The 14590-nt window shown below is 29.4% G+C and overlaps 2 protein-coding genes across 5 annotated transcripts; one reads left to right on the top strand and one right to left on the bottom strand.

Annotated features, from left to right (window-relative positions):
• Window positions 1-7154: 7154 nt before the first annotated feature.
• LOC130504835 (nucleolin 2-like) lies at window positions 7155-11762 on the bottom strand. 4 transcript variants are annotated; one of them, XR_008941430.1, is made up of 7 exons: window positions 11406-11762; window positions 10791-10949; window positions 10540-10641; window positions 8261-8474; window positions 7766-7986; window positions 7447-7658; window positions 7155-7362 (listed from the first exon to the last, which is right to left on the bottom strand). XR_008941430.1 is itself a non-coding variant. In XM_056999428.1 (5 exons), exons 2-5 carry the CDS (start codon window positions 10540-10542, stop codon window positions 7346-7348), a joined length of 453 nt encoding a protein of 150 aa, XP_056855408.1. In that variant the 5' UTR covers window positions 10543-10641; window positions 10791-11399; the 3' UTR covers window positions 7155-7345. The 4 variants fall into 4 exon arrangements, 1 of the variants encoding a protein (XP_056855408.1); XR_008941431.1 differs by lacking the exons at window positions 8261-8474; window positions 11406-11762 and adding an exon at window positions 11059-11399; XR_008941429.1 differs by lacking the exon at window positions 8261-8474 and having other exon boundaries at window positions 7156-7362; window positions 11406-11756.
• Window positions 11763-12348: 586 nt separating this feature from the next.
• LOC130504834 (bZIP transcription factor 29-like) lies at window positions 12349-13161 on the top strand. Its single transcript, XM_056999427.1, has 2 exons — window positions 12349-12499; window positions 12667-13161. Exons 1-2 carry the CDS (start codon window positions 12472-12474, stop codon window positions 12879-12881), a joined length of 243 nt encoding a protein of 80 aa, XP_056855407.1. The 5' UTR covers window positions 12349-12471; the 3' UTR covers window positions 12882-13161.
• Window positions 13162-14590: the final 1429 nt, after the last annotated feature.

The raw sequence follows: 14590 nt of genomic DNA, 5'->3' as shown, positions 1-14590 counted from the left end.
TAAGAACACGTTCTCAAGGAAAACGTCACAAGAGAAACGAGGGACTAAGAACACATCTATAAATGGTGTCTGAGCAGTTAGCGTCTAACGTTGTCCTAATGATTACTTCATTGGGCTTATTGTCTCGAGCAGATATAAGCGAAATCTCCCTTTAGGGAGTTGAAGTTGTGTAACTAAAGAGCCATAAGTCTCTATCACTGACTAAGATATAGTTTCTCCTCCATGATATCAAGTGGTCATGTTGATTTGTGTCTTCACATTAGAAATCTTGATATTCCAAATGGCTACTTAATTAGCTGTTTACAGAACGATGAAAAGATTTGTAGTTCCCGTTCCTACTTGAACCAGCCTTCATTTCAAGCTCTACTAAGAATTTGGATTTGATTATTCAATGGGTGGCCTCACAATTCCTTGCTGTGCACAAAACTTTGTACATCTTGCTTCTGGCCTCGACTGATCATGCCTCACTCGTATAAAATTTTCGTTGATTTTGTTTATTTTATTTTCCTTTAGAATAGTTTTTCTTTGTAATTAGTTTTTTTCAACTCAAATCTAATTAATCGATTAGTCTTCTTTCTTGAGAATGGAAATTTCAGTTATAGACGTACTGCATAGGTCCACTTTTGTTAGTTGATACCTACTATTGTTTGAAACTTGACCGGGCAAAAAAAACATAAACCAAATATAAGATTTGATAATGTCTATGTAACAACCGAAACCAATTAAATGACCTTTCTAAACAAAAACAACTGAAACCAAGAAAAATAGAAAAATATGGGTAAAACCCTTACATTAATCTATGATTTTTTTTTCTGAAAAGTGTCAGGTAAAATTTTACGACCAATTGTTTTGCAGCTTCAGGGAGGACGCAGGGAGTGATAACCTTACATCGATCAATACCACATGAGACGTGAGTTTCAAACACGAGCGCTGCACTGACGTCTGACTCATTCACCACTTGGTTCCTCCCCAGCCGCAAACACTCTCGAACGGAGGTTGATTTCTTCCATTCTACTATTAAGAAATCAAAACACTATCTTTGACTCGGGTTTTGTTTCAGAAGAAGAAATGAGAAGAATTGAGGATAAAAATAATAAATTAAAGAATATAAATAGGTGGTTATTAGAGGGTAAATTAATGTTTAGACCAATGGAAAATGTTGTATTCTGATACTCAGCGCAAATGGTCTAGCTATGGCGTAGGGAAAAGTAGGTGGTAGGGATAAAATGAGAAGGAAATTTGGCTTCAAAAATCATGGGTATACTAGGATAAGATCCGCCCCTTGCGCGGAATGAAGTTGTTATTTTTATTATGTTTTGGAGAATGAAATAATAATTCGGTTTTATTTGAATTAGGGATGCTCAATCCGAATATAAGATTGGTTTCAGTTCGGTTCGGTTTTTTTGGTATTTCGGTTTATAAAATATAACTAATATTCTAAATTCATATTTACTTTGACTCGATGTGGTTTATAAACCGTCGGTTTGTATTTTATTTGGTTTTATACCAAAAACAAAATTATTTAGTTTGAGATCATACTATATATTATACGAATTTTGGAGTTATGTTGTCAAAAAATCATTTATTAAACAATATTATATATTTAAATAAAAGATTAAAAACAAAACATGCTTCTATCATCTAATAAAATAATCAAATCTAAAATTAATATCAAAGCTCTAAATTTAAAAATAAAAATAAAAAACAAAACAAAAGCATTAAAGAAAAGTTTTATTATTCTTTCATATTTAGTGTTCATCAAATTAATATGTCTTCGATTAAAACACAACTCTATTTGTTTAAAGATAAAAAAAAATTGTAAAGAATTTCAACTAATTGTTATCCATCAAATTTATAATCTTTACTTCAATTTATTTATTATTAAAAAAAGCAAAAATATCAAAAAAAAGACTAAAAAAATAAGAAATCTCAGTTGTAGTAAATTGTTACTTAATTATAATTCAAGTCACTCTATTGATTTAATATATAGGGGATATGTTGGACTGAACATTTGTAATTGTAATTGTGGACCGAAATCTATTTGAATTTATGATGAGCGTGATCGATTTGGGTTTAAATTTTTTATCACCATGTTTATATCTATAAAAACTGTAATGTGGTCAATAAGTCATTTTTATTCCAAAAACATGTTCTACAATTTTTTAATATTTAATTTTCACATCATTGAGAACCATTTTAATGATTTTAGAACCAGCACCTTATTATTTCCAAAATCGAATTACTTTGACTTTAATCTTCCACATAGTTTTGAAAGATTTCACCTAGACGACTAAATTGATGCAACCAATCGTTAGTATTTATATATATTAATAAATTTGAATATTTATTAAATAAAAAAATATTAATACAATTTTATAATCATTTGTATATTATTATAACAAAAACAATTAAGCTATTGATCACAAAATTTTCAAAGTGGGTCTTCAAATTTTTAATAATTTATAGATGTTTTGAAAAATTCAAAATATAACATATAAGAAAAAATATAAATGTTTTTATTATATAGTTAATGTGATTATTTAATATCTTTTAATAATATAAAATTAAACAAAAAGAACTCAGATACAAAAATTGTTATCAAATATTTATTATTCATAATAATTAATTTTCATATATACGTTAATCATATTAGATAATTTCGTAGCTTTTATTTAAAGAAGATTATTTAATATGAATATTTATTTAATAAAAATTCATATTAACACAATTTTATGATCATTTGTATCTTATTATAACAAACAAATTAAGCTATTGATCACAAAATTTTCAAAGTGGGATCTTCAAATTTTTAATAATTTATAGACGTTTTCAAAAATTCAAAATATAACATATAAGAAAAATCTAATTGCTTTTATTATATAGTTAATGTGATTGTTTTATATCTTTAATAATATAAAATAAATCAATAAAGATCTAAGATACAAATTTTTTATCAAATATTTATTATTCATAATAATTAGTTTTCATATATACGTTAATCATATTAGGTAATTTCGTAACTTTTATTTAAGGAAAGTGCGAGATTTTTTTTTTGTACATTATTTATCAATTTGATAGTTAAGTTAATAAAAAGTGTAATATAAGTTAAGATAGACCAACATATTTTCTAAGAATAGTATATTTTATATAGTTATTTATTAAATGAGACTTCATAATCATATAGTTCTATGATCAGCACTTGTATAATAAGTTTATAATTTATAAGTGTTCTTGAAAATTCATTCAATGTTTTAATTTTAAAATGTTTATGTAATCTTATATGGTATATTTTATATATATATATATATATATATATATATATATATATATTTGTTTTATTATAAAATGTTATTTTTTACTCATATGATTTTAAAATCATGTGTATCTTTTTTATAAAAAAATGTTAAACCATTGATCATTTATTTTAACATATTAATTTTAATATTTTTAGTCATTTGTTGTAGTTGTTTAAATTCAATATATAACATATATGAAAAAATCCAAATTTAAATTTTGTAGCTAATTTGATTGTTTAATTTATTTTAATAATATAAAATTAAACAAAAAATGATGGAGGATATATAATTTGTTATCAAATCTTTATTATTATAACCATTAATTGTCAAATATATATATTAGTCATTTATGGTAATTTCGTAGGCTTTATTTAAGGAATGAAAATAGATAAATCAAATTAAACTATTCACTTTTTCAATTTCAGTGTAATCATGACATGTAGGATTAATTAGCATCTTAATTGACTGACACATGGACATTGGGCTTTTTCTAAATACTACAAAAATGAGGATCTAATTTTCGAAATGTTCCTCCTTTAATATATAAGCGATTAAAATTATATACAGATAAGATTATAAAAAAGAAATATTATATGATAAGAGTAATTTTATGTATAAATATTAATATATCAACTATAATTATTAATAAAAAATAATTTAATATTTCAAGAAATTCGGATCTGGATCCTAGTATCTGAACCTAAAATCAAGATATTCAGATTTGACGGATCCGATGTTTTACTATCTAGATCCGGACACCCCGAATATCTTATTTTCGGAGCGAATCGGGATCGGATCTCGGGTTAGATCCGGATCCGAATAATAAGTCTCAGTCCTATACGTAATCACTAAGGATTAATTCAAAAACTTTGCAATACTTGGTAATGGACCATGATTTAAAACATAAATATTAGATCATACATTAATTAGCAAATTGATTTTCTGTTGCACACAAAAAAAAAAAGAATTTGGTTCATCTCTCATTGACAGAAAAATATAATGCCAAAACTAACATACTAAAGTTGGACCATTTTCGTCGAAAAATATTATGGCATAACTGACATATTATAACTGGCTTCGTTATTGTCTGAAAAAGTATTAAGCCAATATGTAGCTTCTTTATTGTCTGAAAAAGTATTAAGCCAAAATTAACATATTAGCACAGTCACATTAAAGCCCTAATATTTAAGCTTTATATTTTATTTCCGTAAACGGATACTACTAAATCACTTGTAGACTTCCATATCAAGCCAAAAAAGATTTAGACAAATCCTAAATTTAAGGATTGATTTGTGACTAATTATTAGTTTCTGAAATCATACACTTTGACAAAACATATTTATTAAATATATTGTATATTTAAGAGTAATGAATAGTGAGTTGCCATAAACTAATGTTACAAAACTTGTAACTCATGTATATTGTGGACCTAAAAGATACATGATCCGACCAAAATGACAAAAGACCTTACGGAAAATATCATCACCTTGATGCTTATAATTCTTTACAAACGTTTGTTAGAAAAACTTTTTTTTATTATTATCTAATTAGTAAATTTGAATTCTAGCAATCATTTGAATATAGTTGAGGATATTGCTTATCCTTGTTCTTCTGTATATTGTCGAAACCAAACCTCACTCAAACTGATATGATAGCATTGGAACAATACATTTAAACTGATATGATAGCATATCAACGATATGCAAAAAAAATCTGATAACATATATTCGTTTATCATAACTATAATGAAGATACTTGATGTATATTTTAAAAGTGAAGATGATATCCCTTATATATTAAAACAGAATTATTGACTTTAATGCATTCACACTAATTTCGCCACGTGTCGCTTTCACAGTCAATTTAAAAATCGATTGAACATAATTTCTATAAATTGTTTTTCCTATCCCTTATATAAAAGCTACGGAATTACCAAATATGACTAATATATATATATATGAAAATTAATGATTCTAATAAATAAGATTTGATAACAATTTATATATCCTCCATCATTTTTGTATAATTTTATATTATTAAAATAAATTAAACAATCAAATTAGCTATAAAATTAATAGTTTAGATTTTTTGTTATATTTTGAATTTAAAAAACCAACAATAAATTACTAAAACTGTTAAAATTATTACGTTAAAAATTAATGATCAATGGTTTAGCATCCCTTATATATTAATGATATCTCATGTTTTTATAGGTTTTTAGATTCATATTTTAGTTTATTATGATCATTTTAGGTTGCATTTAGATGTATATATTGCATTTGCATACACATTTGCATATCACAGGGTCTAAAATGCACAATTGAAAGTTTTGGGTGAATTCGCAAGGGCATTTCTGCAATTTTAAGAGTTTTGGGGCGAATGCGCGAATAACTAAGATTCTAGGGACCAGATTTGCAAATAATCTAAAGTTCTCCATTGGAGACTATCGAAGCTTTTCTTTTCGCAAAGCTCGACCCCAACGACGACGACGGAGGGTCTTGACGACTTGAACAGTGCTTCACGGTGGCTTGGAGACTTGATTGTGATCAATTGATGCCGCCTGAGATCGTGGTGAGTGAAGAGGAGAATAGCTCGAGAAGTGGAGATGGCTTCGTGGTGAGAGAAGAGGAGCCGCGGCGGAGAAGCTTCGTGGTGAGAGATGGAGACTGGACGCCGTTGAGAAGCTGAGCACGAGAATGACCACGGATTGAAGTCAGCCGTGTCGATTTGCAGCTTAGCGAGAAATGGAGAAGTCGTGGAGATGAGATCTCGAGTCGGCGGCGTCTGGTCACGGAGGAGCACAGCAAGGCGACGAAGATGGAGCAGTGGAGCACATGCTCAGCTTTGAAGATAACCAATGCATATTTAAAATAGACAACAATGATATATCATATAATCGTTTAATTTTTTTACCTAGTAGCGAGTTAAATAATGTAATAGACCAGCAAATTTTTCAATTTCATTCTAAACTTGCCACGTAGGACAATTGAACATTCTAATTGAATGACACGTAGGATAGGAGCTTTTTTAATTAATACAAAATTAAGGTTCTAATTTTCGAAATGTTTCTCAATTAATATATAGGGGATTGCAAAAATAGAGGTTGGTTTAGGTGTTGTAATAAAAAAAAAGGTTGGTTTAGGTGTACATATATACCAATTACTCTATAAATAAAGTATTACAAGAAGAAAATAAATGAGTAACTAGTCACAAATTTTCTTTGTTTTGAAAATTATTCCTTGTAACTCCTAATAAGAAGTAGAAAAAAATGCTATAGATAACATATTATTCAAAAAAAAAATATATATATTATTCAATGCGGTCATTTTATATTGGTCACTTTCTAGGGAAAAAATAGTAAGCATATTCATAAACATAATATAGTAGATTCGAGGCTACTTCTTGCAGATTTGTGGTGATTATCTTAAGGGACCTTTGGACCCAATACAGAGAAGCCCAGATCTGCTGCGCGTGGCCACTGGTGGCTTAACATGGGGTGATCACCAGCCCTCCTGGATGCTTTCGGCGGGCTCTCTGGCGGGCAATGCCCAGATTTCCGAGACGGTCATTAGGCGCTAGTCGGATTCCTCTCGAGGCATTCGGATACCAGGGTTATCAAAAAAAAAATATAGTAGATTCAATAAAATTAAAAGAGAAACAGAAGGTAAAAAACAAAAACTACATTCATTCTGGTCTTCGTGGACTTTACTTTTAATGGAAAGTTTTTTGGGCTTCTAAACTAATTTTTGGGGCCCGACTCACTATTCAATTCCTGTTTAATCTAATATCAATTTTGATCATGACTGATATAAAAGTATAAGAAATTGCTTTTGAAAAAATAGATGAAAGATTGCCATAAATAAATAAAAAGAAATAACAAGTTTTCATAAAATAAAAAAAAAAGATTCAAACAGTTGACAAAAGAAAAAGATTCAACATTTAATTTAGACATAAATAATGCGCATAAGTAGCAGAATGCTAAAACAAGGCATCTTAGAATACAAAGGATGATGTAGCTGGTCGGGTAAAGCAGTAGCTTCTTGATCTTGCTAGGTATTGCTAGGCTCTGAATGCAATCGTTAAAAATAATCACCAATGAGTTATTTTCTTGTAAAGATTCAAAAATAAATAAATAAATAAAATGATGTACCTAACGGGATTCGTAGTCTGCAATCCTCATAGAAGCGTTTCCTAAACCGCTTCGTTGAAGCAATACCACAACGTTGACAGCCACGACGGTTGGTATATCCATAGTATTCACTTCTCTTTATAGCCATTGTAACCGTAAGTCTCATCCCTCCCAAGTAACTTCCATCGAGTGTTAAAGCCTTGTCTCGATTTCCCATATTAATGAAAGCAAAACTGAAGAAAAAAAGAAGATGCATATAAATTAGGATAAATTAGTTAAATAATTTAGGATGCATATAAATTAAATAGATTGGTAGAAACTGAGGGAAGAAGTAACAAACCCCATGGGAGAGCCAGTATCACAATGAAAAGGAATATAAACCCTTGAGACCTCTCCACAAGAACTGAAGTGTTTAATCAATGTTCTCTTTATTTCATCCTTAGGAAAGGAACAATCAAATCCCAGAACGAAAATTGTTTGCCGGTTTTTCAAATCTGCATCTTCAGATTCGAAATAGCACTCATTGTCTACCACCTTTTCCTTTGAAGTGTTACTAGTCTCCTGCAGACATATGGTTGAGATTAACAACTCCACCAGTGTAAAGATTTAGTCATGCAATTGAAGGCATGTGAATATAATTATATTGGTCGGCTGTATTTATGAAAATGTTATATATTTTGATACTCAAAAAATTTGAAATTTTTACACTAACAATCTCTTCGTCCAAGCATTGCAGCATGAGACAAACTGTCTAAAATATCCTAAAATGTAAGAATCTGTTTATGTAAAAATTTGAATGTCCCCAAGGCACAAGTACATTTTTGAGTGTTCTCACCGCGACTTGGTGATGGTGTAGACAAAGAAACCCAGGAACAAAATCTTTCGATATGGCACCCCATTACATAGGTGTTGTATGTAATATGAGGCAGAAAAGGAAAAATACAAAGAATGGCTTTTAAATAAGTATGAGTCCCTGGCATATGCGAGGACAGAATCTTTTGCCTTGGCAAAAATGACAAATATGGTCGGAGATCGAATATAATCGAAACCTATATTCATATCATCAAAAAAATATTTTCAGCACAAAATTATGATATCTTCCATATATTACGAGAATCTACAGATTTCATTTAATGAAACAATCTTCATCATTTCGATCAAAACCAAAAAATACACAAAAGAAAATGTATTTGCAAATTGCAAATTATATAGAATTTAAGTTTCAAATAAATTATATAGAATATTCTTAAAAATATTAATACAATATAGTACAGTAAAAATTATATAAATTAATAATATTAAGATTATGATATTTTATTAATTTATAGAATTATTAATTTTTAAAAAAAATCTTTTTAGATTTATCTATTTCAAGATGTATTTTTATCTAAAATAAGAAAAATATTTTGATTTTTTGTATGAATATATTAATTTTTGTTTTTGAAATTTGACATATATAATTTTATGATATTATTTGGTATATATTAATTGTGTTTCATAGAATTTAATTATGGATTTAGATATGTTTTTACTAAATTTCATCAAAATATATTTGTTAAAAAAATATAAATTAATTTTGTTGTGAATATAAAAACAAACAATAAAATAGTTGGTCGTACTTACATAAAATATGTTAATTTATAAATTATTAGTCTATAATTGTAAAGAGACCATATATTTATATATGATTTCCTAAAAAATGTTATTATAATTATGAATTTGTGTTATATTTTGAATCAATTCAATTTAGGATTGGAAAAAATTATTAAATTATCGTATTTATTAATTTATCAAATATTAATTTATAGAGTTTCTGCTGTATATACATATTTGATATGGATTTTGCTCAAATTATTTCTATAAAATGAAATTAAAAAACTTGACATCAACGGCTACAAATAACATAATTTAAAAAACTAATGAATTTTTACATAAGTGCATTGAATTAGAAAAAAATATTGGGGGTATAAATTCACGCGTCTGGGTGGGTGTTTTATAATTTCTTACTAGATTTTGACCCGTCCTTTTGAAGGGCGGAACAATTTTATAAAAAATTTAAAAATAAAAATGATTTTTATTTATGTTTTAGTTTTATTTATAGTTCAGTTGCTTTTTAAATTTTTATGAAAAACACATACATGTTTGTAACAATGGTTTGAGATTAGATTATTTGATTTTGCTTTTTTCTTTGGTTTATGACAAAGGTTAGTGCTGACTTGTGCATAGATATTGTTTTTCTGATTATTCTATATATTTGGTGGTATATAATATACATATATAATATACCAAAATTTTATGGATTTACTTAGAATATAAAAAGGGTTGGGATACCCAATTAGTTTTTGGATGAAGCCCATATATTAACAGAATATAATTTAACATATAAAGAATTCAATGAAAGGTCGTGTATAGATAATTTAATTTGGTTTACTTATAAGAGATTATATGCTGATTTAATTCAAGTTGGCTTGTTTGGTTTGTAAAAGAAGCGAGATATATGTAATAATTAGATTATAGTATATTAAACTAAATTAGATTATAGTATATTAAACTAAATGGTCCATAAATTATGCACTTTTCTAACAAATTTGAAATAGTCCAAAAGTTAATGACAACTTTTATAATAGATAAACTTAGGATTCTATTTTAATAGAGTAGATGGTTGTATTCATTTTATAGCATCAAATAATATACAATCTATTAATTTCAGAGGGTCAATCGTAATAACAAAATTGAAACAGTCCAAATTTAATTGTGAAATTTTTAAGTAGATAAAATTTAGTACCTTAAATTAATAGATTACATAACTAATAATTTTAAATATATTAATGTCTTGTATTTTTCGAATACTTATTCGGCTTTTGTTCAGGTCGGAGTTGGTGTCGGTTCTTTGGATATAACAATTAATGATATGTTCTAGTGTTTATGCATATGTCCAATCAGATTCAAAACTTTTATTTTCGAGTCGATTTCAAGTCGGTTCTTTGGTGTGGTATCTTGTCAAAATCAACTCAATGTGGCATGGGTTTGACATGTAAGCAGCAAAATAGAGAGAGTCAGCACAATGTGACTTAAACAAAAGTTGAAAAAAGAGTAGCATAAAGAAGAAAATACCATGGATTCTTACAGTACACGATAAGTCCTCCACCTCTGTTTTGCTGCTTGGTTCAGTTGGATGTGTGATATGAAAAAGGCATCAACATCCAAAACTTTGACCTGAAAATCACAATTGGCAATTAGCTACTGGACATATGGCCAAATCAATAAAACACATAGAAATGGAGTCAAAGCTTTAAAGTCGCCTCAGCATTGCTCTCAACATTCTTGAGAACATCAAGTCTGAACTGAGTAGATTTAACAGTGACCTTGATCTTTTGAATGCCTGATCCGCACGTCTAAAACCATACAGAAACGTGTGAAGGGAAAGCTTGCTTAGGAGCTTTCGCATCTTCTAAATATCTTTTTGGCATTGACTCAAAAATTCACTCGTCTCTGTTCCACTCAGATAGTGACTGACCTGAGCTCTGCATTAAACAAAACATAGCTCTGATACTTTGATTCAAGAGAAAATTCACGAAAGAGTGCATGGGATGGGATGATCAACAATCAAGGGTGGAAATCACAGATACTAACCTGAGCTCTCATCTTTGTTTCTTGCCATCAAAATTCATATAGTTTTCTAAGGACCCGATTGTTATTTCTTATTTTGCTAGATAAATCTTGATCCTTTAGTAATAACTGAGCAATGGTCTCAACTCTGAGTTTTTGTTTTCGTTTTTGAAGATAACAACTTTGTAGAGTTTATGTGCTTAGCCCACCAATTCACAAACACCTTATTTTAAAGATATGTATACCCAGAAACAAAATTGCAAAGTTTTTTTGTTTTTCATGATTCAACCTACTCAGTAAAACTCTATAAAGCAAATTGAGGATTGAAAGGTAGAACCTGAAATCGAATGGAACAAATCTAATACACTCACATGGCCTTTCGTATGGATCAACCGGACCTGATATCTGAAGATTCCTTTCTCTAAATGATTGAAAGAAGCAAAAACTCTTGATCGAATCAAAGAGAATTGCTGGTCACGAATCAGTCCACCAACCCTAAATTCCACTTTGTTCTTTGTTTCATGCAAATTTATCTGTGTATAATGGTCGAAGGTAATGATGGTGGAACAGAGGAGAGGAGAAGACGACGACGCTAGAAATAACCTAGATGTTGGATAGATTTTAATATTAATCAGAATGATTAAAGTTTGTTTAATGTAAATATATCGGTCATCAAATAAATCGCATGTCATATGTGTTTTAACATTTAGTCACAACATTAGTCAATAGGCCCAAATTTAAAATATGCCAAGGTAATTTCAAATAGGACTCTATTTTAATAGAGTAGATAATGTGCATATTATCCATTTTGCTGGCCAATCATTTTGGTTAAGAATGTGCATATTATCCATTTTAGCCTGAGGTTGTAATTTCTTTAAGTTTATGCTAAACAGTAAAAATAAGAATGCAAAAGACTAAATAAAAAAGTTTCATCATTAATTATTTAGTCATAAATTATAAAACTAAATAGCATGAATCCCATAATACAACTACTTTGAGAACACACGGAATTTGTTATATTGGTCACTTTCTAGGGAAAAAAATAGTAAGCATATTCATAAACATAATATAGTAGATTCAATAAAATTAAAAGAGAAACAGAAGGTAAAAAACAAAAACTACATTCATCCTGGCCTTTGTGGGTTTTACTTTTAATGAAAAGCTTTTTGGGCTTCTAAATTAATTTTTTGGGGCTTCTAGACTTCTAGTCACTATTCAATTCCTGCTTAACCTAATATCAATCTGATCATGATTGATATAAATTGTTCACCCAAAAAAAAAAATGATTGATATAAATTCAAGTATTCCAATCTGTTGCGTACTTGCGTTAAACAGAAATTATGCCACAAAAATAAAAGTATAAGAAATTGTTGATCCACAGAGAGATATGACGGGTTGACAAACCAGAACAATGAGCTCAAGTTTCGTCTTCAAGCTATGGAGCAGCAAGCTCAGCTTCGCGATGGTATGCATTTCCTCTTGATAATTTGAGTACTAACTTGAAGAAATCTCTATTTTCTTTTTTTTTTATATTTTGTATTCGAAGCTTAGTGGAACAACTATTAGGTCATATATATATGTTTCCCTTAAAGGAGTGTGAGAAAATGATTTGTTTTTTTTCTTCCGTGGCAGCTTTGAATGAAGCACTTAGTGGGGAAGTCCAGAGACTGAAACTAGCAATTGGTGAGACCAGCCACAACGAAGCTGGTAGATCAAAGATGCAATCACTCAACGCCGAGATGTTCCAGCAACTCAACATCAGCCAGTTAACACAGCAGCCACAGCCACAGTCTCAGCAGAACCAGAATGGAACCATGTCACCAAAACCTGAATCAAATGAATTATAGTGCAGATAAGTTGTTGACTTGGTGGCTGGATCAAAGGGATTTGGAGTCTTTAGTTTTCACGTTACATATCATCAATCAAACATTATAATTTTATTTATCTGTGCAGTCTGTTGGAATTATATATATCATATTATATGGCGCAAGTTCAGAAAGATAGTGAAAACGATTCAATGCATGGTAGACAGAATATGGTTGTAATGGAGGCTCAAGGGGTTTGAGTTTCAGACAAAGAGATTCTCTGTTTGTTTTATGAGTGGTTTGGGTTCTGTCTCTGGTTGTTTGTTATCGTCTATTTTTTTATCTGGAAACTGTAGTTACAACTTAACAGGCCAGGTCTCACGTCGTGCCTGGTAAGCATCCAAGAATATTCTCACTTCCTTCCAAAACGCAATTTAACTCGTCGTTTGGCTACCGTCGTCTATATATTAGCTAAAACCTTAGCTGCATTTTCGTGTACCTTCTAATACATTTTATTAAGATTTTCTTTATTTATTTTTATATATTATTTACAATTTTAATATTATTAAAAATAAACCTATAATTTGTATCCCTTAAAGATTAAACTGTTAAAATTTATCTAAAAAGAATATGATACGAAAAATTGGCAATATATTATTTTGCTATTTACTAATGTTGCTTTTATTATACATTATAAAGTTTTGATAACTCTCGTATTTCAATGTTATACATACTAACTTCATTAAAAAAAAGAAGAAGATAAATACTAGTATTATAAAAGAAAAGAAAAATTCAACATTTGATTAAACATAAATTATGAAACTAGATAAAACGAACGATTCCCATAAAACATTTGGAACACAGAAATTTATGCAAGCATGATGTAGTTGGTTGGCAACACTTCTTGATCTTTTTTTTTTGACCAAAGGCGTATCACTTCTTGATCTTGGTAGTGAGACTCTGACTAGCCCTGCTTCTATTGATCTCTGCAATATCAAAAGGGAAAAATCAGAACAAATTAAAAAGGAGTAATCAATATTATCAAGATTCAAAAAATAAATAATAGTTTAAAAAAGATTCAAAAATAAAGAAAAAGAAATTGATGTACCTGGTGAGGGGATTGGTATTGTCGGAAAACTATAGAAGTCTTCCATACGGCGCTTCAACAAAACACGACGACACCGGTTACAACCAAGGCGGCCAGTGTAGCCATGGTATTCGCTTCTATTTATACCCATTGTAACCTCAAGCCTCATCCCTCCCAAGTAACTTCCATCCAGTGTTAAGGCCTTCTCTTCATCCTTTACCATATTAATAAAAGCAAATCTGAATGGAAAAAAAGAGAGTAAATATTTGGTATGAATATAACTTAACAAAATTGTCAGAAACTTAGAGGAAGAAGTGACAAACCCCATGGGAGAACCGGTTTTACAATGAAAGGGGATAGCAACCTCGCAGACCTCTCCGCAAGAACTGAAGTGTTTTATTAATGTGCTCCTGATCTCATCCCTAGGGAAGGAACAATCAAATCCCCTAACGAAAATGCTTCTCTTGTGTTCGATAAACGCTTCTTTAGATTCGTAAAGACACTCGAACACCTTTTCCTCCGGAGTTTCTTTCTCCTATAAACAGATTAGTTAAGTTTATGCTAAACAGTGAAAATAAGAAAGAAAAAGAAAAAGATAAAAAAAAATTTCGTCATTAAATATTTAAGCTTAAATTATGAAACTAGATAGCATAGATCCCAAAAT

The sequence above is a fragment of the Raphanus sativus genome, unplaced genomic scaffold (assembly GCF_000801105.2).
Source record: "Raphanus sativus cultivar WK10039 unplaced genomic scaffold, ASM80110v3 Scaffold1814, whole genome shotgun sequence".
NCBI lineage: Eukaryota > Viridiplantae > Streptophyta > Magnoliopsida > Brassicales > Brassicaceae > Raphanus > Raphanus sativus.
This window is presented reverse-complemented; position numbering and strand designations above follow the sequence as displayed.

Excerpts from the sequence above, each read along its gene's own strand:
- LOC130504835 (XM_056999428.1), bottom strand. Across the intron at positions 7,659-7,765 it reads GATACTGGCTCTCCCATGGG|TTTTGCTTTCATTAATATGG; the intron begins GTTTGTTACTTC and ends TTTTTTCTTCAG.
- LOC130504834 (XM_056999427.1), top strand. The coding sequence starts at position 12,472 with ATGGAGCAGCAAGCTCAGCTTCGCGATG. Across the intron at positions 12,500-12,666 it reads GCAAGCTCAGCTTCGCGATG|CTTTGAATGAAGCACTTAGT; the intron begins GTATGCATTTCC and ends CTTCCGTGGCAG.